We start from the raw sequence: 24,252 nt of genomic DNA on the forward strand, positions 1-24,252 counted from the left end.
TGATCTCACGAGGGGATTAAATAGGGTAGATGTGCAGTCTTTTACCCAGGGTAGGGGAATCAAGAACCAGAGGACATAGATTTAAAATAAGAGGGGCAAGATTTAATAGGAACCTGAAGGGCAACCTTTTCCACACAGATAGTGGTGCAAGCTACCAGGAGATGTAGTTGAGGCAGGTCCTTTAACATTTAGAAGACATTTAGAGAGGTTCGTGGATAGGCAAGGTTTAGCGGGATATGGGCCAAACGTGGGCAAGTGGGACTAGTGTAGATGGGGCATTTTGGTCGGCATAGGCCGAAGGACCTGTTTCCATGCTGTATGACCCTACTCTTAACTAAACTATTACCTTGCTCATATGTGTCCCTAAACCCATGCCCTCTAGTTCCCAACTCTTATACCCTGGGGAAAAAAGATAAACTATTCAACCAGTTAGCCTGACATTGGTAGTGGGGAAGATGTTGGAGTCAATTATAAAAGATGAAATAGCGGCACATTTGGATAGCAGTGACAGGATCAGTCCGAGTCCATGGATTTGCGAAGGGGAAATCATGCTTGACGAATCTTCCGGAATTTTTTGAGGATGTAACTAGGAAAATGAACAAAGGAGAGCCAGTGGATGTAGTGTACCTGGACTTTCAGAAAGCATTTGATAAGGTCCCATATAGGAGATTAGTGGGCATGGATAGAAAATTGGTTGGCAGACAGGAAACAAAGAGTAGGGATTAACGAGTCCCTTCCAGAATGGCAGGCAGTGACTAGTGGGGTACCACAAGGCTCGGTGCTGGGACCGCAGCTATTTACAATATACGTCACTGATTTAGATGAAGGGAATACAAGTAACGTTAGCAAATTTGCAGATTACACAAAGCTGGATGGCAGTGTGAACTGAGAGGAGGATGCTATGAGAATGCATGATGACTTGGACAGGTTGGGTGAGTGGGCAGATGCATGGCAGATGCAGTTTAATGTGGATAAATGTGAGGTTATCCACTTTGGTAGCAAAAACAGGAAGGCAGATTGCTATCTAAATGGTGTCAAGTTGGGAAAAGGGGAAGTACAACAGGATCTGGGGGTCCTTGTTCATCATTGTTCATCCTGCAACATGTGGGAGATCAGGGATATTGTCGGTGTCCCTGGTGACTACGTGTGCAGGAAGGGTGTCCAGCTGCACCTCCTGGCAGACCGCATTGAACGGTTGGAGCTACAGTTGGATTCATACTGGAGCATCCACAATGCTGAGAAAGTCGTGGATAACACATAGAGTGAGTCGGTCACACCGCAGGTAAAAGTTAAGCGGACAGAAAGGGAACGGGTGGCCAATAGCCAGAGTAGCAGTAGGCAGGTAGTGCAGGAGTCCCCTGCAGTCATCTCCCTCCTAAACAGGTATACCATTTTGGATACTGTTGGGGGAGATGGATCATCAGGGGAATGCAGCAGCAGACAAGTTCATGGCACCGTGGGTGGCTCTGCAGCACAGGAGGGGAGGAAAAAGAGTGGAAGGGCTTTAGTAATAGAGGATTCAATTGTAAGGGGAATAGAAAGGTGTTTCTGCGGTCGCAAAACGAGACTCCAGGATGGTATGTTGCCTCCCTGGTGCAAGGGTCAGGAATGTCTCTGAGCGGCTGTAGAACATTCTGGATGGGGAGGGTGAACAGCCAGTTGTCGTGGTGCATATTGGCACCAACGATATAGGTAAAAAACGGGATGAGGTCCTACAAGGTGAATTTAGGAAGCTAGGAGATAAACTTATGTAGGACCTCAAAGGTAATAATATCTGGATTACTACCAGTGCCACATGTTAGTCAGAGTAGAAATAGGAGGATATTGCAGATGAATACGTGGCTTGAAAAATGCTGCAAAGGGTGGGGGGGGGGGGGGGGGGGGGGGGGGTCAAATTTCCAGGGCATTGGAACCAGGGGGGGGTGGTGGGACCAGTACAAACAGGACGGTCTGCCCCTGGGTTGAAATGGAACCAATGTCCTTGGGTGAGTGTTTGCTAGTGTTGTCGGGGAGGATTTAACTAATGTGGCAGGGGGGTGGGAGCATGAGCAGAGAGACAGAGGGATGTAAAATGAGGGTAGAAGCAATAGGTAGCAAAGGTGAAAAGTAAAAGTGGCAGGCAGACAAATCCAGGGCAAAAACCGAAAAGGGCCACTTTTCAACATAATTGTATAAGTGGTAAGAGTGTTGTAAAAACAAGCCTGAAGGCTTTTGGTCTCAATGCAAGGAGCATTCTTAATAAGGTGGATTAGTTGAATGTGCAGATAGTTATTAATGAATATGATATAGTTGGGATCACGGCGACATGGCTCCAGGGTGACCAGGACTGGGAGCTGAACATCCAGGGATATTCAATATACAGGAGGGATAGACAGAAAGGAAAAGGAGGTGGGGTAGCGTTACTGGTTAGAGAGGAGATTAACGCAATAGAAAGGAAAGACATTAGCTTGGAGGATGTGGAATCGATATGGGTAGAGCTGCGAAACACTAAGGCGCAGAAAACGCTGGTGGGTGTTGTGTACAGGCCACCTAACAGTAGTAGTGGAGTAGGGGGTGGCATCAAACAGGAAATTAGAAATGCGTGCAACAAAGGTAAAACAGTTATAATCGGTGACTTCACACTACATATAGATTGGGTGAATCAAATTGGCAGGGGTGCTTAGGAAGAGGATTTCTTGGAATGTATGCGGGATAGTTTTCTAACCAAACATGTAGAGGAACCAACGAGAGAGCAGGCTATTCTAGACTGGGTATTGAGTAATGAGGAAGGGTTAGTTAGCAGTCTTGTTGTGCGTGGCCCCTTAGGCAAGAGTGACCATAATATGGTTGAGTTCTTCATTAGGATGGAGAGTGACATAGTTAATTCAGAAATAAGGGTTCTGAACTTAAAGAAAGGCAACTTTGAGGGTATGAGACGTGAATTGGCCGAGATAGACTGGCAATTGATTCTTTAAGGGTTGACGGTGGATATGCAATGGAAGGCATTTAAAGATCGCATGGATGAACTATAACAATTGTTCATCCCAGTTTGGCAAAATAATAAATCAGGGAAGGTAGTGCATCCGTGGATAATAAAGGAAATCAGGGATAGTATCAAAACAAAAGATGAAGCACACAAATTAGCCAGAAAAAGCAGCATACCAGAGGACTGGGAGAAATTCCAGTAGAGGACAAAGGGCTTAATTAGGAAAGGGAAAATAGATTATGAAAGAAAACTGACAGGGAACAAAAAACTGACTGCAAAAGCTTTTATAGATATGTGAAGAGAAAAAGATTAGTTAAAACAAATGTAAGTCCCTTGCAGCCAGAAACAGGTGAATTGATCATGGGGAACAAGGACATGGCAGACCAATTGAATAACTACTTTGGTTCTGTCTTCACTAAGGAAGACATAAATAATCTGCCGGAAATAGCAGGGGACCGGGTGTCAAATGAGATGGAGGAACTGAGTGAAATCCAGGTTAGTCGGGAAGTGGTGTTAGGTAAATTGAGTGGATTAAAGGCCGATAAATCCCCAGGGTCAGATAGGCTGTATCCCAGAGTGCTTAAGGAAGTAGCCCCAGAAATAGTGGATGCATTGGTGATCATTTTTCAAAACTCTTTAGATTCTGGAGTTGTTCCTGAGGATTGGATGGTAGCTAATGTAACCCCACTTTTTGAACAGGAAGGGAGAGAGAAAACAGGGAATTACAGACCAGTTAGTCTAACATCGGTAGTGGGGAAAATGCTAGAGTCAGTTATTAAAGATGGGATAGCTGCACATTTGGAAAGTGGTGAAATCATTGGACAAAGTCAGCATGGATTTATGAAAGGTAAATCATGTCTGACGAATCTTATAGAATTTTTTGAGGATGTAACTAATAGAGTGGATAGGGGAGAACCAGTGGATGTGGTGTATCTGGACTTCCAGAAAGCTTTCGACAAGGTCCCACATAAGAGATTAGTATACAAACTTAAAGCACACGGTATTGGGGATTCAGCATTGATGTGGATAGAGAACTGGCTGGCAGACAGGAAGCAAAGATTAGTAATAAACGGGCCCTTTTCAGAATGGCAGGCAGTGACTAGTGGGGTACCGCAAGGCTCAGTGCTGGGACCCCAGCTATTTACAATATATATGAATGAATTGGACGACGGAATTGAATACAACATTTCCAAGTTTGCGGATGACACAAATCTGGGGGGCAGTGTTAGCTGTGAGGAGGATGCTAGGAGGCTGCAAGTTGACTTGGATAGGTTGGGTGAGTGGGCAAATGCATGGCAGATGCGGTATAATGTGGATAAATGTGAGGTTATCCATTTTGGTGGCAAGAACAGGAAAGTAGACTATTATCTGAATGATGGCCGATTAGGAAAAGGGGAGATGCAACGAGACCTGGGTGTCATGGTACACCAGTCATTGAAAGTAGGAATGCAGGTGCAGCAGGCAGTGAAGAAAGCAAATGGTATGTTAGCATTCATAGCAAAAGGATTTGAGTATAAGAGCAGGGAGGTTCTACTGCAGTTGTACCGGGCCTTGGTGAGACCACACCTGGAGTATTGCGTACAGTTTTGGTCTCCTATTCTGAGGAAATACATTCTTGCCATAAATAGAGTACAGGGAAGGGTCACCAGACTGGTTCCTGGTATGGCAGGACTTTCATATGAAGAAAGACTGGATAGATTTGGCTTGTACTCGCTAGAATTTAGATGATTGAGGGGGGATCTTATAGAAACTTACAGAATTGTTAAGGGGGGTTGGACCGGCTAGATGCAGGAAGATTGTTCCCGATGTTAGGGAAGTCCAGTACAAGTGTTCACAGTTTAAGGATAAGGGGGAAATCTTTTAGGACTGAGATGAGAAAAAAAAATTCACAGTGGTGAATCTGTGTAATTTTCTGCCACAGAAAGTAGTTGAGGCCAGTTCATTGGCTCTATTTAAGAGGGAGTTAGATGTGGCCCTTGTTGCTAAAGGGATCAGGGGGTATGGATAGAAGGCAGGTACAGGATACCGAGTTGGATGAACAGCCATGATCATATTGAATGGCGGTGCAGGCTCGAAGGGCCGAATGGCCTACTCCTACACCTATTTTCTATGTTTCTACCAGTCAATGAAAGGTACAGCAGACAGTGAAGAAAGCGATTGGCATGTTGGCCTTTATAACAAATGAGTTGACTATAGGAGCACAGAGGTCCTTCTGCAGTTGTATAGAGCCCTAGTGAGACCACACCTTGAGTATTGTGTGCACTTTTGGTCTGGGTTTGATCTGCAGTTAAGTTGAGGAGGGACATTCTTGTTATTGAGGGAGTACTGCGTAGGTTTACAAGGTTAATTCCCAGGATGGCGGGACTGTCGTATGCTGAGAGAATGGAGCGGCTGGGCTTGTATACTCTGGAGGTTAGAAGGATAAGAGGGGATCTTATTGAAACATATTGAAACTCGATATTGAAACTCGAAGGGCTGAAGGCCTACTCCTGCAATTATTGTCTATTGTCTCAAGCACTATATGCTTCATTTAGGATTTTGTATTCCTCCATAATGTCACCCTTCAGCCTTCAATCTCCAGGGGGGGGAAGTCCCAGTCTATGTAGACTCTCATTATAATTCAAGCCCTCAAGTCCAGGGAACATCCTAGTGAATCTTTTCTGCATCCTTTCAAACTCAGCAACATCCTTTATTTGGGCAGGGCAACCTGAACTGCACACAATAGTTCAAATGTGGTCTTATCACACCTTGTACATCTGTTACATGACAATTCAGCTCCTGCAGATATCACACTTTGAAAATAATAATAGACTAAATAGGATAAATGAAAATTGATAGAGCAAACCCCCCCCCCCAAAAAACTGTTTTACTAATTTATTAAATTAATTGTGTTCAAAGATCAATCAATGAAAAAGTAGTGATGACTATATCTGGTCATTTTAGTAGTTATTTAATTGCACTGGTGTCATAGATGAGTTTCAGCTTTGAATTGTTGCATTATACACATTCCCTTCTCCTTTGCTAGGCCTGGCGTGCTGAAGGATCTGAAGACAATGGGCTCAATCTCCCTTTTCATTTTCTTTGTCACCCTTCTTGTTTTGGCGAGACAGGTGAGGAAAAACGTTATTTGAATATTTTTATTGTTAAAACAGACAAAATAATTGAGTTAGTAAGATGCTTAGAAATAACTATAAAGGTTATTAAAATGCATAAAGAACCAATAATAACTGAAGAAGGGGCTCGACCCGAAACGTCACCCATTTTTTCTCTCCAAAGATGTTGCCCCTCCCGCTGAGATACTCCAGCTTTTTGTGTCTGTCTTCCTTCCTACACAATATTAGACGCCGTTGACCTCCTTGACATTTAAGTGATTATTCAAACTGGTACCTAGAATGTGTTGCCAGGGGTAGTGGTGGAGACAGATACGATACTGGCATTTAAGAGACTTTTAAATGGGCACATGGATATGCAGGGAATGGAGTGGTATGGATCATGTGGAAGCAGAGGAGATTAGTTTAACTTGGTATCCTGTTCAGCATGGATATTTCTGTTCCTATGTGCTATACTGTTATGTTCAAAATAGGTATGTCCCAACCCGAAACTATTTCTCCAGAGATACTGCCTGACTCGCTGAGTTGCTCCGGCACATTGTCCTATCTTTGGTATCAATAAGCACCTGCAATTCTTTGTTTCTAATTAATTTCAAAGGCATGACAATTTCAACCGGAGACAATCTCCATCCCCAGCCTTTCGTTTGTCAAATAAGGGCAGGGGTTTCCTGGGGTAATTCCTCAGCAGTATTCTGCTTAAAGGTCTCCTTGCTGTGAGGCCTTTCACACTTTACCCTGCACCATGCCCCCAGGATATGGTGAGTCAGCTGAATTGCCTCTTTATATCCTCCTCAGGCAACTGCAGCTGAGGCTGAAATGCACACACTGGCTTGTACTGGTTCAAACATAATTCTACGCACATAACACTACATAACTTAGCATGAAAATAGATTTATCTAAAATTGCGCTTATGAAAATGAATTTTTCATATGTCACTGTTAGCCTTTTTAATTTCAATCTGTTTATTAAATTCAGGAAATGTAAATGTTGAATAAAATGTTATTTTTAAAGTATCATTAAATGGAAATTGTCATTTCGTCATTTACGGATGGAATGATATTGATATATAAATGTAGCATTGAAGGTGAGGAGCTGGTCATTGCACGTGAAGAATGAATGTGTATTCTGCCCATTTTATGGTCTAAAGAACCTAATAATTTTGGTGCACTATGTTCCTCCAAAACATAAGTGAAATAAAGCAAAAACAGGTCTTGCTTGGGTTATAATTAGGAAGACTAGGTGTCAGCTGAAACAGCTGTTGACATTGTGCAAATGATAATCAGTGGCATCTGATCAATAAAGCAAATATGAAGCCAAGGACACAATTGTAGTGATCTTTAACTCAATCTGTTCAGACATGCTTTATATTAAGGTGCACAAATTATACTATTGAGAGGCACTTTCATTTTCTGTGTTAGGTCTAAGACTGGTTATCTTGTTTATTTATCTTCTCATTCAGCTTCAAAAACAAGTCCCAAAACATTTTTTGCATTGTCACTTTTCATCATTCTTTTCATAATTCTCAATCATGGAATTCCTTTGCACCTTGCAAAATACTTGGTGACATCCTCCTGCACATAAAGAATACTACACAGGTGAAGGCCATCTTGTTAATGGTCTTCCTTTGGTTTCATATTATCTGCTTTCCAATGATAAACTAATGCATGATTGCATACATTCCATTTGCCTCAGAATTTTTTTCAAAAATTGTGTAATTCATTGGATTATAAGTGCCTATTGTTTCTTTATCTCTGTGTCCTCTTGTAACAGAATGAATATTACTGCAGGTTAGACTTCCTGTGGAAGAACAAATTCAAAAGAGAATGTGAGGAGATAGAAACCATGGAAAACCTCAACAGAGTGTTGCTGGAAAACGTACTTCCTGCTCACGTGGCTGAACATTTCTTGGCTCAGAATTGGAAAAATGAAGTAAGTGGTCCGAGCGAGACAAAAGTGATTCCTGCTGTGTGTTGTTGGGGAGAATGTAATCTCGTTCATTAATTAAATACATGATGAACCTGTACAGGTTGTCAAGGACCCAGCCAATGCTGTAGTGGGAAAATGAAAGTTTAAAAATAACTGCAGATGCCGTAAATCTGAAATAAAAATAGAAAGCGTAATAAACACTCAACCGGTCAGGTAGCATTTGTAGAAAGACAAATAGCTGGCATTGTATACCCTGGACCTTTTGCCAGAACTGGAAAACAAACCAGCTTTCAAAGAAGTTGGGCGAGTAAATGGGAGAACGCTCTCTGACAGCATAAGGCCAATTATTTAAAGCAGTCATTAGAAGCCCATTGTGGTATCTTTGTCTGTATAGACAAATTCAAGTCAGTTGATATTTTTAAGACAGAGATAGACAAATTCTTGATTAGAACAGGTGTCAAGGGTTATGGGGAGAAGACAGGAAAATGGGATTAGGAGGCTGAGATCAGCCATGATTGAATGGTTTAGACTCGATGGGCTGAATGGCATGAACTTGTGAGAGAATGGGTGGTGGTATCTTGTTGGTGCTGGCAGAAATTGCAGGACATAATCTATTGAATACGAAGTATATTCAATAGATGAGAACCAGGGAATTCTGTTCTTGTTCTGTCGAGGAGAGGGGGCGAGGGCAAAGGTCCAAGAAAGAAACTAGGTATACGAATACGTTCAATGACTCATTGACCAGTCAAAGTTCCTTTGTTTCCCTCTATTTCTGTTATATGATTACATCTTTTATATTCAATTCAATTTAATTCAATTTAATTGTCATTTGGACCCGTTGAGGTCCAAACGAAATGCCGTTTCTGCAGCCATACATTACAAACAAATAGACCCAAGACACGACATAATTTACATTTTACAACATCCATCACATCGCTGTGATGGAAGGCCAAAAAAACGTATCTCTCCAAAGGAGGTCTGCACTCTCTTCTCCCCCCCCCCCCCCCCCCATGTCAGAGTCAAAGTCAAAGCCCCCGGCTGGCGATGGCGATTGTCCTGTGGCCATTAAAGCCACGTTGGGTGATGCAAGGTAGCACACCGGGTCTTGGTGTTAGAGCCCCCGGTGTGCGCTCGCAGAGTCCCGCGGCCATTCCAAGCCGGGGGGGCGGTGCTGTCAGGCCCCGCTCCAGGAGCTCTTCAACCCCGCAACTCGGGCGGGAGAAGTCGCCGTTGCAGGAGCCCTGAAAAGCGGTCTCCCTCCAGGGACCCGCGGGCTCCTGGTGCCGCCGTCCGCCAGACCCGCAGTTGCAGCCTCCGAATCTCCGGAGGTCGGGCCGCAGCAGCAGCAGCGCTCCACCACCGCTCCACCCGCTCCGGTCTCGGCCAGCTCCGCGATGGTGAGGTGAGTCGGCACCAGAGTCCCCGGTCTTCTCCTGTTGGAGGCCGCTCCACATTGCAGCCCCAACCGTGCAGGGAGAGATTTAAAAGTTACCCCCTCCCTCCCACACACACACCCAAACAAAAAATAACAAAAACTACATAAAAACATAGACAAAAATAATAAAAACGCGGACGGGCTGCAGAGGCCGCTGCTGACGTGAGTCGCGCCACCTACTGGATCTAGAGTGTAGACAATGTAGACAGTATAGTGTAGACAAATAACAGAAAGTAGGAACAGGGCTTCTTCAGGTTTGCAGACTCTTACTGATGTCACAGTAACAACGCTGACCAATCAACAATTCACAATTTATGTCAAAAATTGAGATGAAAACACAAAGTGTAATAAATCCAAGTTTGCTGATCATATAAAGTGTCTCTATAAAATTGAGCAGCACAGTGGCACAGCGGTAGAATTGCTGCCTTTAGAACATCTGAGACCCGGATTTGATTGTGACTATGGGTGCTGTCTGTACGGAGTTTGTACATTCTCCCTGTAACTGCATGAATTTTGTCTGAGTGCTCTGGTTTTGTCCCACATTCCAAAAACGTACAGGTTTGTAGGTTAATTGGCTTCTGTAAATTACCCCTAGAACTAGTGTAGGAGTGCTCATTGGTAGGCGTGGGCCGAAGTGCCTGTTTTCACTCTAAAGGGCCTGTCCCACTTACGCGTCCTTGGCTCGCAAATTACGCAACCTCGTGGTTGCTTGAGGCATACAGGCACCGTATGGCCGCGCAGGGCCGGTCCCACTTAGAAGCGTGGAGGGGTATTGAGTTGTGCGGGGCTGGTCCCGACATCGCGCGGGGCTCCGAAATTCTTGCAGTAAACAAAATCTTCGCGCACCAACGGCCTGTTGCGGAACTGATGGCCAAAGTGGGACAGGCCCAAGACCCTGGCGCGACGCAACTTCTCACCTTCAACAGCAGCAGAAGCAGGTAAACGATCGCCAAACTCGGCCTGGGGCTCACGGCCGTTGCAGTCCGGATCCACCCCCACTTCTACACCCAGAGCTGGGCCAAGAAAATTGAGGATAGACACAAAATGCAGGAGTAACTCAGCGGGACCGACAGCGTCTGGAGAGAAGCAATGGGTGACGTTTCGGGTCAAGACCCTTCTTTTCAGACTGAAGAAGAGTCTCGACACAAAACGTCATCCATTCCTTCTCTCCGGAGATGCTGCCGGTCCTGCTGAGTTACTCCACCTTTGTGTCCATCTTCAAATGACGTCATGCGCTTCAGACGGCTGTGCGTACGCAATTCTTACCATGAACTTGAATGAAAAAGGATCAGGTACACATTTAAGGGTGTAATTGTGATGCCAGATCCAATGAAAATATTTCATGAAAAAGTCCAAAATTTTAAGAAGGCAATATGGGATTCCATGCTTTTGAAATGTTAGGGTTTATTTTATATTGATTCCTGTTTGCAGAAAACAGCTAATTTATTTCAGAGTTGTTAAGGGTTGCTAATATTCCAAATGCTTTATATAATATTATGCATGTTGTGGTAGAAAATACTGTTGATATGAATAACTCTGTAAATTGCAATTTACAAGTACTCCAGAGTGCGTTCTCAATGTAACCACTTATATAGTGAGATGGAGGTTAGCACCTGCTTAGTCCATTATTATTTAAGGGGATCATTTATTCACGGCTCAATTTCTAACCATTTCAAAAGAAGCATGGCACATTATCATATTACTGTCATGGCAGGAACAGACATCCACATAGTGCTTTTTGTGCATTCCTACATGGAAAATAGAGTATAGTACTTATTTTTTATTGAGGCCAGTGATTAAATGACTCGTGTACTTTTGATTTCACCAATTTTAATTTAAATTGGTGCTGTTCAAGCTTAAATGTTTAACATATCCATAAATCGATCAGTGCCTGCTGAAAAAGAATAATATTTTGTATAGAAACATAGAAAATAGGTGCAGGAGTAAGCCATTCGGTCCTTCGAGCCTGCACCGCCATTCGATATGATATTGGCTGATCATCCAACTCAGTATCCCATCCCTGCCTTCTCTCCATACCCCCTGATCCCTTTAGCCACAAGGGCCACATCTAACTCCCTCTTAAATATAGCCAATGAACTGGCCTCAACTACCTTCTGTGGCAGAGAATTACACAGATTCACCACTCTCTGTGTAAAAAATGATTTTCTCATCTCGGTCCTAAAAGACTTCCCTCTTATCCTTAAACTGTTACCCCTAGTTCTGGACTTCCCCAACATCGGGAATAATCTTCCTGCATCTAGCCTGTCCAACCCCTTACGAATTTTGTAAGTTTCTATAAGATCCCCCCTCAATCTTCTGAATTCTAGCGTGTACAAGCCAAGTCTATCCAGTCTTTCTTCATATGAAAGTCCTGCCATTCCAGGAATCAGTCTGGTGAACCTTCTCTGTACTCCCTCTATGGCAAGAATGTCTTTCCTCAGATTAGGAGACCAAAACTGTACGCAATACTCCAGGTGTGGTCTCACCAAGACCCTGTACAACTGCAGTAGAACCTCCCTGCTCTTATACTCAAATCCTTTTGCTATGAATGCTAACATACCATTTGCTTTCTTCACTGCCTGCTGCACCTGCATTCCTACTTTCAATGACTGGTGTACCATGACACCCAGGTCTCGTTGCATCTCCCCTTTTCCTAATCGGCCACCATTCAGATAATAGTCTACTTTCCTGTTTTTGTCACCAAAGTGGATAACCTCACATTTATCCACATTATACTGCATCTGCCATGCATTTGCCCACTCACCCAACCTATCCAAGTCACCTTGCAGCCTCCTAGCATCCTCCTCACAGCTAGCACTGCCCCCCAGCTTCGTGTCATCCGCAAACTTGGAGATGTTGCATTCAATTCCCTCATCCAGATCATTAATATATATTGTAAATAGCTGGGATCCCAGCACTGAGCCTTGCGGTACCCCACTAGTCACTGCCTGCTATTCTGAAAAGGACCCGTTTACTCCTACTCTTTGCTTCCTGTCTGCCAGCCAGTTCTCTATCCACATCAATACTGAACCCCCAATACCATGTGCTTTAAGTTTGTATACTAATCTCTTATGTGGGACCTTGTCGAAAGCCTTCTGAAAGTTCAGATATAACACATCCACTGGTTCTCCCTTATCCACTCTACTAGTTACATCCTCGAAAAATTCTATAAGATTCGTCAGACATGATTTACCTTTCATAAATCCATGCTGACTTTGTCCAATGAATTCACCACTTTCCAAATGTGCTGCTATCCCATCTTTAATAACTGACTCCAGAATTCTCCCCACCACCGATGTTAGAATGTATAAACATTGCCAATAATACATCAGTTCCATTCATTGCATGGCACGTGACTATAATTAGCAACGTGTAACCTGATTGCCCCTCAACTGAGGAGGCAGTTGAAGTCAACTATATGGGTGGGAGAGATTTTGCACATGGGTCAGAGCAATTAAGGGTGGCATGTTTCTTTCCCTGAAGGACAATTCCCTTTCCCTGAAGGGTGGGGTACTCATGGCAATCGAAAAAAAAAAAAATTGCCACCAGCATTTTATTTCACATTTATATCATTAGTTCAAATTCCATAGGTTGTCTAAACTCAGCGGGTGCAGCAGAATCTATGGAGCGAAGGAAATAGGCAACGTTTCAGGCCGAAACCCTTCTTCAGAAGAACCCGTCTGAAGAAGCGTTTCGGCCCGAAACGTTGCCTATTTCCTTCGCTCCATAGATGCTGCTGCACCCGCTGAGTTTCTCCAGCACTTTTGTCTACCTTCGATTTTCCAGCATCTGCAGTTCCTTCTTAAACTCCATAGGCTGTCTTACTGAAATTCAAGCTCATGTCTCTGAATATATATTTCAACTTTCTGAGTGCTAACCCTGTAACTAATCCAATGAAATGCTGTAAACTGTTCTTATGCTGCTGGACTGAAGTAATTTCCCTTTAATTGAACTCTATAATGTTACATTTAATGAATACCAGAAATAGCTAGAATTTCTGTTGGGATTCCTCAGTAAACTGTATCATAAAATTATGCCAAAACTTGTTTAATTTGTGTGCATTTACTTAGCTCTCTTTCCGCCTACTGGTCAAATGACCATTGGTGGGTAAACTCTAGTCCAGGAAGTCCATTCTTCTGACAAGCAGTTGAGGGTACTGTTAAATGGACATGCGAGCATCTTGTTGCCACAAGGCTGAAAGGACTTGAGGCTGACATGTGTGGTCCAGGCGAGTCAAGCACCCAAATTATTTTTGCAAATAGCTTTGGAGATCTTTGCTAAAGCTCCATAAGAATAATTGCAGGGGTCAGGTGGAATGGGATCTTTCAGTTCTCCACAACATACTCCCAACATTCTCCCAAATAATAGGCGGAGCATGACGTAAGTTTGTAATCAAGGAAGGCTACCAGAGATGTACTCAAGCAGATATTTGTACTCATCTTCCTGATGATAGAGAACCGCTTTCCCCCAGGGGCCTGAAACTTCATCAGGGGCAGCGAAGAATGCATTCTTCAGCACAATTCCTGAGAATTTTACAATTCGATCCTTCAATGAGGAACAGCATTTTTTTTTACAAAGTAGTGCAAGGACATGTATATTTAATCAAAGTTATTCATGCAAAACAAAAATGTGATGGCCTGTGAGAAGAATGTAGCATAAATATCTTTTCACTTCCTACATAAGCTGAAATTTTCAATGATAGTTGTTAGCCTTGGTAAATGCGTGGTCTGAACACTGAATGTAGAGTTTTAGCAGAGAAAAGATAACCTTGAACATTTCCAATGCCACATTTTCCATTTGCTTGACAGGATCTTTACCATCAATCATATGACTGTGTCTGCGTCATGTTTGCATCCATCCCAGATTTCAAAGAATTCTACACTGAATCAGATGTAAATAAAGAAGGCTTAGAATGTCTACGATTACTGAATGAAATTATTGCTGACTTTGATGATGTAAGTATGAAGCAACAGAATCGTGTTATCCTATAGTTATAATGATACAGATACAAACATATACAGTAAATTAGGAGCAGAATTAGGTCACTTGGCTCCTTATCTTATAGACAATAGGTGCAGGAGTAGGCCATTCGGCCCTTCGAGCCAGCACCATTCAATGTGATCATGGCTGCTCTGCTGCACTGTTGCTCTGCTAATCAATAGATCAGGACTAATCTGATGGTGACCTCAACACTATATTCATGTCTATCTCTAATATGATACCCTCTTGTTTATTAAAGATCTATCTATGTCTTAAAAATATTCAAAGATTCTACTTCGTGTGACAGTTGAGGATGAGTTCCAAAGACCCATGTCTTTGACAGAAACAAAATGCCTCATCACTGTCTTAACTTTGAAACATGATAGATAAATTAACGCACAAACAGAAATGAACAAGTATGCTCTCAGTGCCATTAAATAAAAGTTGATAGATGATTGATAGGCACAACATGGAAACAAACTATATAAGTGTTTGGCACGGACTTGTAGGGCTGAGATGGCCTGTTTCCGTGCTGTAATTAGGAGCAGAATTAGGTGGCTGTGTGGAATGAGCTTCCAGTGAAGGTGGTTGAGGCAGGTTCGTTTTTATAATTTAAAAATAAATTGGATAGTTATATGGACGAGAAAGGAATGGAGGGTTATGGTCTGAGCGCAGGTATATGGGACTAGGGGAGAATACGTGTTCGGCACGGACTAGAAGGGTCGAGATGGCCTGTTTCCGTGCTGTAATTGTTATATGGTTATATGGTAATTGTTATATGGTTATATAGTAAGCTGTTTGGTCCACTGAGTCCACTGTTCACACTAGTTCTATGATATACCATTCTATGGTGGTATGTTATCCCACTTTGGTTGCAAGGTAACCAAAACTAGGAGCTGAATGCTCCAGGATATTTGACATTTAGGAAGTACAGGCAACAGGGAAACAGAAGTTGGGTAGCATTATTATCAGGATCAGATCAGTACTGTAGTGAGATTCTTGGCTTTGCAGATCATGAAACAGAATTAGAATCAATAAGCTAAGTAACAGCAACGTGAAGATGACATTCATAAGAGTTAATTATAGGATATCAAATGGTGGCTGTACCATTGGCTATGACATAAATCAGGGAATCAGAAGACAATATTGCAGGACATTAATTTACATGACAATAAGGTGGAGTTTGAATTCATAGAATGCATGCTGATGAATGAATCAGGGAACATGCTACTTTAGATCTTATCTTGTGCATTGAGAAAGGTTGATAATCTTGAAGAAGTGGGAACTTCAAGGAAGAGTGATTATATATCAGAATTTTACATCGAGCTGTTCAATCAAAACTAACGTGATTTAATTGTGTTTCACTGGGAAAGTATATTGTAAAGGTTGATAATGGTCAACCAATGACTGTATATAAAGAAGTATTGTTTTTTTACCATCACATGTACTGAGATACAGTGAACATATTTTTTGTGTGCTATCCAGTAAGATCATGCCATATATGAGTACATTCGAGCCAAACACAAATATAACGGGTATCAGAGGTGGATAGGACCATAAGGTACAGTCTGCTCTTGTGTGTGAGTCTTGTTATTTTTTTATTTATCTCGGTCTTGGTTCAGTTGCTGTTGTGATGGTAGGTAAGTTGGTACAAAGCTCCTCCTGCAGGATGTGGGAAGTCAGAGAAACTACTGGCATCCTTGATGATTACACCTGGGCACCATGTTATAGAAAAGATGTTGTCAAGCTTGAAAGGTTCAGAAAAAGTTACGAGGATGTTGCCAGGACTAGAGGGTCTGAGTTATAGGGAGAGGTTGAGTAGGCTGGGTCTCTATTCCTTGGAGCACAGGAGGATGAGGGTGATCTTAGAGATGTGTATAAAACCATGAGAGGAATAGATCGGGTAGATGCACAGAATCTCTTGCCCAGAGTAGGGGAATCGAGGACCAGAGGACATAGGTTCAAGGTGAAGGGGAAATGATTTAATAGGAATCTAAGGATTTTTTCACACAAAAGGTGATGGGTGTATGGAACAAGCTGCCAGAGGAGGTAGTTGAGGCTGGGACTATCCCAACATTTAAGAAACAGACAGGTACATGGATAGGACAAATTTGGAGGGATATGGACCAAGCGTAGGCAGGTGGGACTAGTGTAACTGGGACTTGTTGGCCAGTGTGGGCAAGTTGGGCCAAAGGGCCTGTTTCCACACTGTTTGACTATGATTATGACCTGTGGGAATTGTGTCCAGGTGCAGCTCCTAAGGATCACGTTAAGGAACTAGGGCTGCAGCTGGATGACCACAGAACCATCCGCGAGAGAGAGAGAGCTTCTTGGACAAGACATATAGCAAGATTGTCATGCCCAAGGTCCAGGAAGTGAGATGGTGGGTGACCACAAGGAATGGAAATAGATATGGAGTTGACCACTGTGGCCACCCCCCTTTAAACAGGTTTTGGGTGCTGTAGGTGGGAATTAAATATCAAGGTTGAGGAGCAGTACCAAGCAATGCTGTGACATCGAACCGGGCTCTGAGTCTCAGCAGGGAAGAGTAATATCAAACAGAAATAGGCGACTCTTTAGATAGAGATGCAGACAGGAGAATCTGTAGCGATAATGTATGCCTCCTTGGTGCCATGGGGACTGTCCTTGTTACGAATGGCAGGAGGGGGAGCAAGAGCGGAGCTGCGGAATATCCAGGAGACCCTAGTGAAAGCATCATCTATAATGGGAGAGACTAATCCCCGTTCCCCAAAGAATGCGGACATCTCCGATGACCTGGTATGGAAAACCTCATCCTGGGGGCAGATGCAGCGTAGACGGAGGAATTGGGAGTAGGGTTCCCTCGATATCCCGCAGCTCCGCTCTTTCTCCCCCTCCCCCCCATTCGTAACAAGGACAGAGTCCCCCGTGTCCTCACCTTCCACCCTATCAGCCGTCGTATACAGCATATAATCCTCTGACATTTTCGCGAACTCCAAAGGGATCCCACTACTGGCCACACCTTCCCATCTCCACCCCTTTCTGATTTCCGCAGAGACCGTTCCCTCCGCAACTCCCTGGTCAACTCGTCCCTTCCCACCCAAACCACCCCCTGCCTAGGTATTTCCCCTGGTATTTTCTCCTGAAACCACAGGAGATGCAACTCCTGTCCCTTTACCTCCCCCCTCGACTCCATCAAGGACCCCAACACTATTTTCAGGTGAGACAGAGGTTCACTTTCACCTCCTCCAAGCACATCTGCTGTTCCAGGTGTCAACTCCTGTATATCGGCGAGACCAAGCGCGATTGTTTTTCTGAACACCTCCGCTCAGTCCACTTTAACCTACCTGATCTCCCAGTTGCTGAGCACTTTAACTCTCCCTCCCATTTCCAATCTAACCTTTCTGTTCTGGGCCGCCTCCATTGTCAGAGTGAGGGCCCAGCGCAAATTGGAGGAACAGCACCACATATTTCGCTTGGGTAGCTTACACCCCAGCGGTATGAACATTGACTTCTCTTACTTCAAGTAGCCCTTGCTTTCCCTCTCGCTCCATCCCCTTGCCCATCCCAGTTCTCCCATCAATCTTACTGTCTCCAGAGTGGGCGGTACATTCTTACTTTCTCTGTACTGCCCTCTCCCCTGACATCAGTCTGAAGAAGGGTCTCGACCCAAAAAGTCACCCATTTCTTCTCTCCAGAGATGCTGCCTGTCCCGCTGACTTACTCCAGTATTTAGTATCTAAACCAGTGCAGTTCTTTCCTACACTGTCAGGAATCAAAGTGGGTCATCTCTCTCTGGAGATGGGCAAAGTCCTCAATGAATATTTCCCTTCCGTATTAACCATGGAAAAAGGCATGAAGACTGGAACTTGGGGAAGTCAATGAAAGTGTCTTGAGGGCAGTCAGTATTACGGTCGAGGAGGTGCTGAAGATTCTAACGTGTATGAAGGTAGATAAATCTTCTGTGCCTGATCAGATATATCCCACGATACTGTGGTAAGCTAGAGAATGCATTGCAGGTGCCCTGGCTGAGATTTATGAGTCATCTTTAAATACAGATGAGATGTCAGAAGACTGGAGGGTGGCAAATGGTGTGCCTTTATTTAAGAAGGGCTGCAGTGAAAAGCCTGGAAACTACATGCCTGTGAGCCTAACATCTGTGGTTAAAAATGTATAAGAGAATATTCTGAGGGGTAAGATATACATGCATTTAGATGGACCGGGGCTGATTTATACATAGTCAGCATAGCTTTGTATGTAGGGGATCTTGTCTGACTGAGTTTTTTTTAACTATACCTTCGCTATTCACCTATTTCCTTCGCTCCATTGATGCTGCTTCACCTGCTGAGTTTCTCCAGCATTTTTATCTACCTTTGAGTTTTTTAAAGAAGTGACCAAAAAGGTTGATGTGGGCAGAGCTGTAGATGTGGTCTATATGACAGATATACGGAATGACCTGCCGGAGGAGGTAGTTGAGACATGTACTGTCACATTTAAGAAACATTTGGTTAAGTTTATGTTTAGAGGGATATGGGCCAAATGCAGGCAAGTGGGACTAGTGTAGATGGGGCATTTGGTCGATGTGAGGGGAAGTTGCTCCTCAACCTGGTAGAATGTGCTTTCAAGCTTTTGTTTCTTCTGCCTGACGAGAGGGGAGGGGCGAGGAGGATGACCAAAATGGGTGATCCTTGACTATGTTGGCTGCCTTCCTGAGGCAGCGTGAAATTTAAGTGTTGAGGGGGGGGGGGGGGGGGGGGGGGGGGGGGGGGGGGGGGGGGGGGGGGGGGGGGGGGGGGGGGGGGGGGGGGGGGGGGGGGGGGGGGGGGTTATGTGATGGGCTGATTTGCATCCACAACTTTTCTTGTGGAAGAGCATTATAAACTTGTTTGAAACAGAAACATAATTAGCAGCATTTCAAGATTCAATGAAGGAGCAACAAAAAATTTGACAAAGAAAGAAACGTATGAAATCTAAAAGCAGACTGTGGAAGCTTCTAAAGTAAAGAAGAAGAGATTAGCAAGAACAGATGCGGCCTCCCTTTCCGACAGATGGGAGAATTTATAATGGAGTAAAGAAGAGTAAAGAAGAGTAAAGTTACTCTGTTTGTCGTCAGGGAGAAGAAACATAAGAAATACTTAAGAACTATTAATCTAGGGAGAATGAGGAGCTTAAAATAAGTACAAATAAATCAAAGTGCTCGAGAAGTCGATTGCAAAACTGAATGCTCTGGCTTATCTTCCAAACGTCTTTAATTCCGGGAATTGTTCTTGTGCATTAAATGGTAGCAAATGTGACCCCCTATTTAAAAGAGAAAGAAAATGGGAACTGCCATTTTATCATATTAGTATTAAGGACATTGCTGGAATGCATGATAAAGAATGTAATGATAGAAAGGGTGTTGTTTGATTGTTTTAGGTCAGCAAACAATCTAATCATATCTACTTTACTCATGTTAGCAATGTTACAATATTTTGAGATTTAAAAAATCAAGTCTGCAATTTATCCCATCAGATAAAGCACAAAAGTAAGTTTAATTTGACACCTAATTCACTTTCATATCTTCAGTATTAAAAAAGTTATGGCCATTTTCATACTCGGAAATTAGCGTCTTGTTCCCTATTGATTTTCCATTGACTTAACACAAAAGCTGTGATCGTGGACAGTCAAAAGCCCATAACTTTATTAAAAATTAAGAGAACTGAAAGAAATTTTCAGTTATTATAGATTGAAGCATTCTGAAACAAATATTAAACAATCTTACTTGGATGACCTGAAATTGTGTCCAAAGAACATTCACACAAATATTCACAATAAAACATGATTTTTAAATCTAATTTTCATTAAATTAGAGGCCAAATGGAAGGAATTTAGTGTTCAATTGCTGTAAATTAATGGCCATTTAAATCGGCTTTCGAGTGGGATCCTGTGCAACGCGATGGTTTGGAACGTTCCCATTGCGGTGAATTTGTACCCCATATGCCCAGAAAAATACTGCAGGATTTAATGGGCCCCCAAATCAGCTACTCGCAACTTTAAATTTTGTATAAAGGGATCTTAAGAAGCGCTTTTTAATGTAAAAATAAACAGCCTACCTTGCGTTGTCCCCTTCATGAGATCCATCCCGTTGGTGGCGGTCACGGGTTTAGAGGATGATTTTCAACCTACTATAACAATTAAATAAACCAATTTAGTTTAAAAATAGTTGCAGCGAACTAATGTCGTAGCGATTTTTCATCAGCAACTAAGTAGGCTGAACAACCTCGATTTGAATAGCCTAGAGAAAATCGCGTTTTAAACCCGCCCCCCTCTCAAAGGCGCCAAATTCGCGCACACGTCAGTGGCAGATCTGCAGCGCCGCTGAAGGTAAGTTTTGCAACATACCTACTCATATCACTATCAATATTGTATATAACAAAACAGTAATGGTCCCATCATTGATCCCACTGGTTACAGACTTCCAACCACAAAAGCGACCCCCGCCCATCACAATCTGCCTTTTAATACCGTCAATTTTGGATCCAATTTGCCAATGTTCTTCAGATCCCATAGGCTCTAATGTTTTGCACGAGTCTCCCATGTGGGGCTTTAATAAAGATCTTAATGAGTCCATGTAGAGTCCATCAGATACACTGCCCACATCAATGCGTTTTGTTACCGCTTCAAAAAGTTCAAATTGCCTTCCAACAAAAGAATGCTGGCTATCTTTGATTAATCCCTTATTTCAAAGTGCAAATTAATCTTCTTTTTTTAGGAACTTTTCCCAATTACTTCTCTACAACTGACATCAAACTCACTGGCCTGTAATTACATGGCTTATCCTGGCTGCTCTTCTAGGTTCGCATTTGCTGTCCTCCAGTGATCCGGTTCCTCACATAACCCCTCATTAACTCGATTCTCAGCAACCACTGTCTGTCATTGATGAACATGACTGCAAATTAATGAAAAATAGCTTCCCTCAAGGCAAGGTCCCCTGCACCATCATTATTTATTATGTGATAAGCAACTTGTCATCCACATCATTCTGCAAGATGCATATTCAGATGATATAATGCATACTGCACAGATAACAGACTTTATGAACATCACTAACTAGAAACTAAATTATTATACCACCTAAACAATCATAGATCAAATGTTATAAAAAAGGAACTGCAGATGCTGCTTTATAACAAAGATATACACAAAATGCTAGAGTAGTTCAGTGTGTCAGACAGCATCTTTGAAGAAAATGGATGGGTGATGTTTTGGTCGGGATCCTTCTTCAGTGCAAATGCCACCTATCTATTTTATTCACGGATGCTGCCTGTCCTGTTGAGTTACTCCAGTATTTTGAGTCTATTTATAGTTAAAATATTGTTGACAAGTATCTATGAGTAACACAACTCCACAATATCTAGAGTATTTCATGAACAGATGTCTGAGCATCAAATCGAATGTGAAACAATTCTAATAAAAGACAAAAGCAAGAATTGTTCAGTTTCAAAAACTTGTCACTGATCTGGGGTGGCCTCAGGTGATGTATTGTGAACTTTTGACTATCACTGGTCCACTCAGTAGCAATGGTTTGAAACAACTCTAGTTTGGTAGCATGTAGAAAAATACTTCTGGATGGTCAATTAAATAATGTGATAGAAAGCAGAAACTATCACCAATTCCCCATTTCTCAGTTGCAGTGAACACTCCACCACCAAATGTAGTAAAGACGGGAAAGTGAAAAATATTTAATATGTACCACTGCCAGAAGGAACCGATCCATCAGTCAATTCTACAGCTGATCGCCTCTGTGCAGATTACTGATCCCCATCATAAAAGTGCCTGTCTCCATTGTAGAGGCTCAATCAGGTCTAGAAAAATGCTGCTGAATGGAGTGAAACAATGTTGACATAGCAAGTTAACTCACCTTAAATAGACATTCATTTACGAAGGAGATGAGGAGGGATTTCTTTAGTCAGAGGGTGCTGAATCTGTGGAATTCTTTGCCACAGAAAGCTGTGGAGCCAAAGTCAGTAGACATATTTAAGGCAGAGATAGATAGATTCTTGATTAGTACGGGTGTCAGAGGTTGACACACCATGAGATGACTGGAGTGCCATCGATCTTATCAGAACAGGCATAGATCATTGCGTTTACATCCACACGGTGCAAAATTAAGGGCACTTGTTTGCAAGATTAGCTGGCCATCTTACAAATTTCTACAGATATACCATGGAAAGCATAGTAAAAACAAGGAATTGGTTTACAATAACAAAAGGCACAATGCGGTGAGGTAACTCAGCGGGTCAGGCAGCATCTCTCGGGAGCATGGATAAGTGGCGTTTCAGGGTCGGGAACCTTCTTCAGACTGAGTGTGGAGGGGTGGTGGGAGAAAGCTGGAAGAGAGGAGTAACAGGACAAGGAACAGGACAAGTCTAACAAGTGATAGGTGCATACAGGTGAGAGTGTTAACCAGATGGTTGGCCAGAGATGAAGAGATAAAAGGTATGAGATAAGAATTGAAGAGTTACGAAATGTGAAGCCATGGGAAGGAATGTAAGTGGAATGAAGATGTTATCTCTCCTACAGATGCAGGGGAAAGTACCTGGGTGGGGGTAGTTTGTGTGGGAAGGCATGAGTGAACCAAGGAGTTGCAGAAGGAGTGGTCTCTGCGGAAGATGGAAGGAGGTGGGGATGGGAAGATGCGACTGGTGGTGGGGTCATGGTGGAGAATGATATGTTGGAATCGGAGGCTGGTGGGGTGAAAGGTGAGGAGCAGCTGAGTTATATCCTTGTTCTGTATGGGGGAAGGGGAGCAAGAGAGCAGCACTACGGGACACGGATGAAACGTGAATGAGGGATCTATCTTTGACAGCAGGGGGGAACCCACATTTACTCAAGAAAGAGGACATCTTGGATACTAAGATTTAAAATATATTTGGACAGGTACGCGGATAGGAACCACTTCTTCAGACCCCCCTACTCCTTCAGTCTGAAAAAGGGTCTCGAACCGAAACATCACCCATTCCTTCTATGCAGAGATGCTGCCTGGCCTGCTGAGTTACTCCAGCAATTTGTGTCTATACTAGATTTAATTTGAACTGATTATGGTTGCTATTAAATTAATGGTTTGGTGTTGTTAGATATTAATCTAAGTCTAGCTCACTACTTATTATTAAAACTAATGTTCACCATTTGTTTCTGCAACATATTATTGCACAAAACTATGCTGGAGACAAGAGGAATTCACTACCTGTCTGCTATGGATCATTTATGCATATACCATTCTAATAAAATTTAAGCCCCCTATTAAACCCATTCTGCTCCACTTTAGCTAAAAACAAAGTGTTAGAGGACATGGCAAACAACGTTTTGGATCGGGAACCTTTTTCAGACTAATGGAGTAGGGAGAGAAAGCTGTAAATGAGAGGTGGGTTAGGGCAAATCCTGGCAAGCAATAAATAGATACATTAAGTTGGGGGGGAGGGTGTATAGGCATGGGTGGCGAGTAACAAAGGCTGGAGATGAAAATGAGACAAAAGGGTGGGGGATAAGAAAAGAAGAGTGTATTGCAAAGTGAATGGGGGATATGGGATGGAAGGGAAAAGGGGGAGGGGAAAGGGAGGGTATAAATGGGAAATCAGGAGGTGAGAGAGATGCATCGGGCATCAGTGAGATGGGAGGCGAGTGTACGGAGAAAGGGAAGGGGCAGGGTGACTGGAGTGGTGGGAGATGGTGAGAGAAATGTATGTGTTTCCGTCCCCGAAAGACCATCTGTCCATGTTAGAAACATAGACATAGAAACATAGAAATTAGGTGCAGGAGTAGGCCATTCGGCCCATCGAGCCTGCACCACCATTCAATATGATCATGGCTGATCATCC

At 43.0% G+C, this 24,252-nt stretch overlaps 1 protein-coding gene across 1 annotated transcript in view; it reads left to right on the forward strand.

Moving 5' to 3' along the window:
- LOC129711549 (adenylate cyclase type 2-like) overlaps nucleotides 1-24,252 on the forward strand; it is a 262,852-nt gene that overhangs the window by 213,967 nt on the left and 24,633 nt on the right. The window contains 3 exon segments of the mRNA XM_055659237.1: nucleotides 5,991-6,075; nucleotides 7,846-8,004; nucleotides 14,245-14,391. Coding sequence (XP_055515212.1) covers nucleotides 5,991-6,075; nucleotides 7,846-8,004; nucleotides 14,245-14,391 — 391 coding nt within the window.

Source organism: Leucoraja erinacea, chromosome 2, assembly GCF_028641065.1.
Source record: "Leucoraja erinacea ecotype New England chromosome 2, Leri_hhj_1, whole genome shotgun sequence".
Lineage (NCBI taxonomy): Eukaryota > Metazoa > Chordata > Chondrichthyes > Rajiformes > Rajidae > Leucoraja > Leucoraja erinaceus.